Source organism: Trachymyrmex septentrionalis, unplaced genomic scaffold, assembly GCF_001594115.1.
Source record: "Trachymyrmex septentrionalis isolate Tsep2-gDNA-1 unplaced genomic scaffold, Tsep1.0 scaffold127, whole genome shotgun sequence".
NCBI lineage: Eukaryota > Metazoa > Arthropoda > Insecta > Hymenoptera > Formicidae > Trachymyrmex > Trachymyrmex septentrionalis.
Genome location: NW_017304406.1, coordinates 164540 through 166136, shown reverse-complemented (window position 1 = coordinate 166136; position 1597 = coordinate 164540). Strand labels below are relative to the sequence as shown.

General features: G+C 43.7%; 1 protein-coding gene across 1 annotated transcript in view; it reads left to right on the top strand.

The window, feature by feature from the left end:
• Positions 1-1597, top strand: part of LOC108756435 (venom dipeptidyl peptidase 4) — a 10552-nt gene that overhangs the window by 6338 nt on the left and 2617 nt on the right. The window contains exon 11 of the mRNA XM_018500245.1: positions 1290-1572. Coding sequence (XP_018355747.1) covers positions 1290-1572 — 283 coding nt within the window. The remainder of the gene's footprint in view (positions 1-1289; positions 1573-1597) is intronic.

Genomic DNA, 1597 nt, shown 5'->3' with positions numbered 1-1597 from the left:
GGGGAGGGGAGGGGGGGGGAGGGGGAAGAGAAGGATGAAGTAACATTTGGCATTTTTCATCAATTTAGATAAACTTCACGTTCATGCACGAACGTGATGGGTCCAACTCACGAAAACGCTCAGCGTCGTCAGAATATTCTATTTACAGCGTTCTCTCGTGGGGAAAATATTTTACTCAAGAAGCATGAAACCTTCATAGTCCTTAATGTCTGATCATTCGTTTTACTTAGATTCGCGTCCGACCGTCGAACAAGACCGGGAAACACGGGAGATGCTTAAGCGGGGTTCCATAAGTGACGGAGGAGAAATTTCAGGACTGATCGTCGACAGCATTTGTAACTTGTTCGGGCGATAGGTACACATTCCAATTAAAACGGAAAGTCCATCGGGAGTAATCTCATCAGACGAAAGCCGCAAGTCGCGTTCATGAATATTTAGCATGTATGTGCATGTGCGTGTATACGTGAGGGGGTTGGCAGACTCGCGGGAAAGATCTACGCGAAACGATGATATGATGTAATCTACGGAAATTTCACCCCCGTAGAACATCGCCTCGCAATTTTCCCTCGCATATTTCTGCAACGCGCCGAAAGTTGCGCGGATTCAGGTAAAAATTTCTGAATTCTCCTCCCGCATGGACCCGACGCGCGAACTTATCTTTGCGCGAACTTATCTCCTGCGCTACGCGAGTAGATTTCAAAAGGTTCGGCTCTTAATTCTTGCGCGAGACGTTTCGTGACGTGAAAGAGGCAAGACTGAAATATTATATTTTTCGCGCAAGTCTTTTTTCCGGCTATCGGCGACAGCTGCGTCTATCAGACCGGAGCGCTATTGCATAAAGAAGATTAATTCGCCGGACTATTTGCGCCTGCGAGAAAACTCAACGTCTATGAGAGGCCTGTAGCTCGACCGATATAACGTATATCCGTTAAAATATGTATAATATCCGATGTTTGCTGAAATTTATTTCGATCGGCGGAAAGTAGAAAGTGTTAAAATTTATGCCTCCTGCTTCCTTCGAATGGAAAGTTAAGCAATGTACGCCACGTTGCGCGTTGGTAGGTAGAATTATGAATATTTCGATATTGACTTAAATATATACTATATATATATCCGAATTGTATATTCGAAAATGAAAGCGGGAACAACTATGCGCGAGAGCAACCTCGAATTTGCTAAATTGAATTTGGAAAGAATTGAAGCGGTAGGAATGAATATTTCGTTATGTAGAACAAGAAAATGAAAAAGTTCTCTCTACAGAAAAATTCTCACGAATTTAAATGTTGCAGGAAATAAATGCACTTACGCTACCGCATCTTTTTCAAGCTGGAGGTCGTATTACGCTTTCATCTGTTCCGGACCCGATCCGGCTACGGTGACGATTAATGACAATAATCATCAGTCAGTGTTAATCTGGAATACTAATCAGGACACGAGGGCACGTTTGTCGCGGCGGTTAATGCCGCAACAAAAAGATTTCAACGTTACCGTGAACGGTTATGACTGTAGAGTCAGATTATTCTTGCCGCCAGATTTCGACGAAAGCAAGTCGTACCCCATGATGGTATTCGTGTAAGTACTCAAGTCCTTCCGAGTG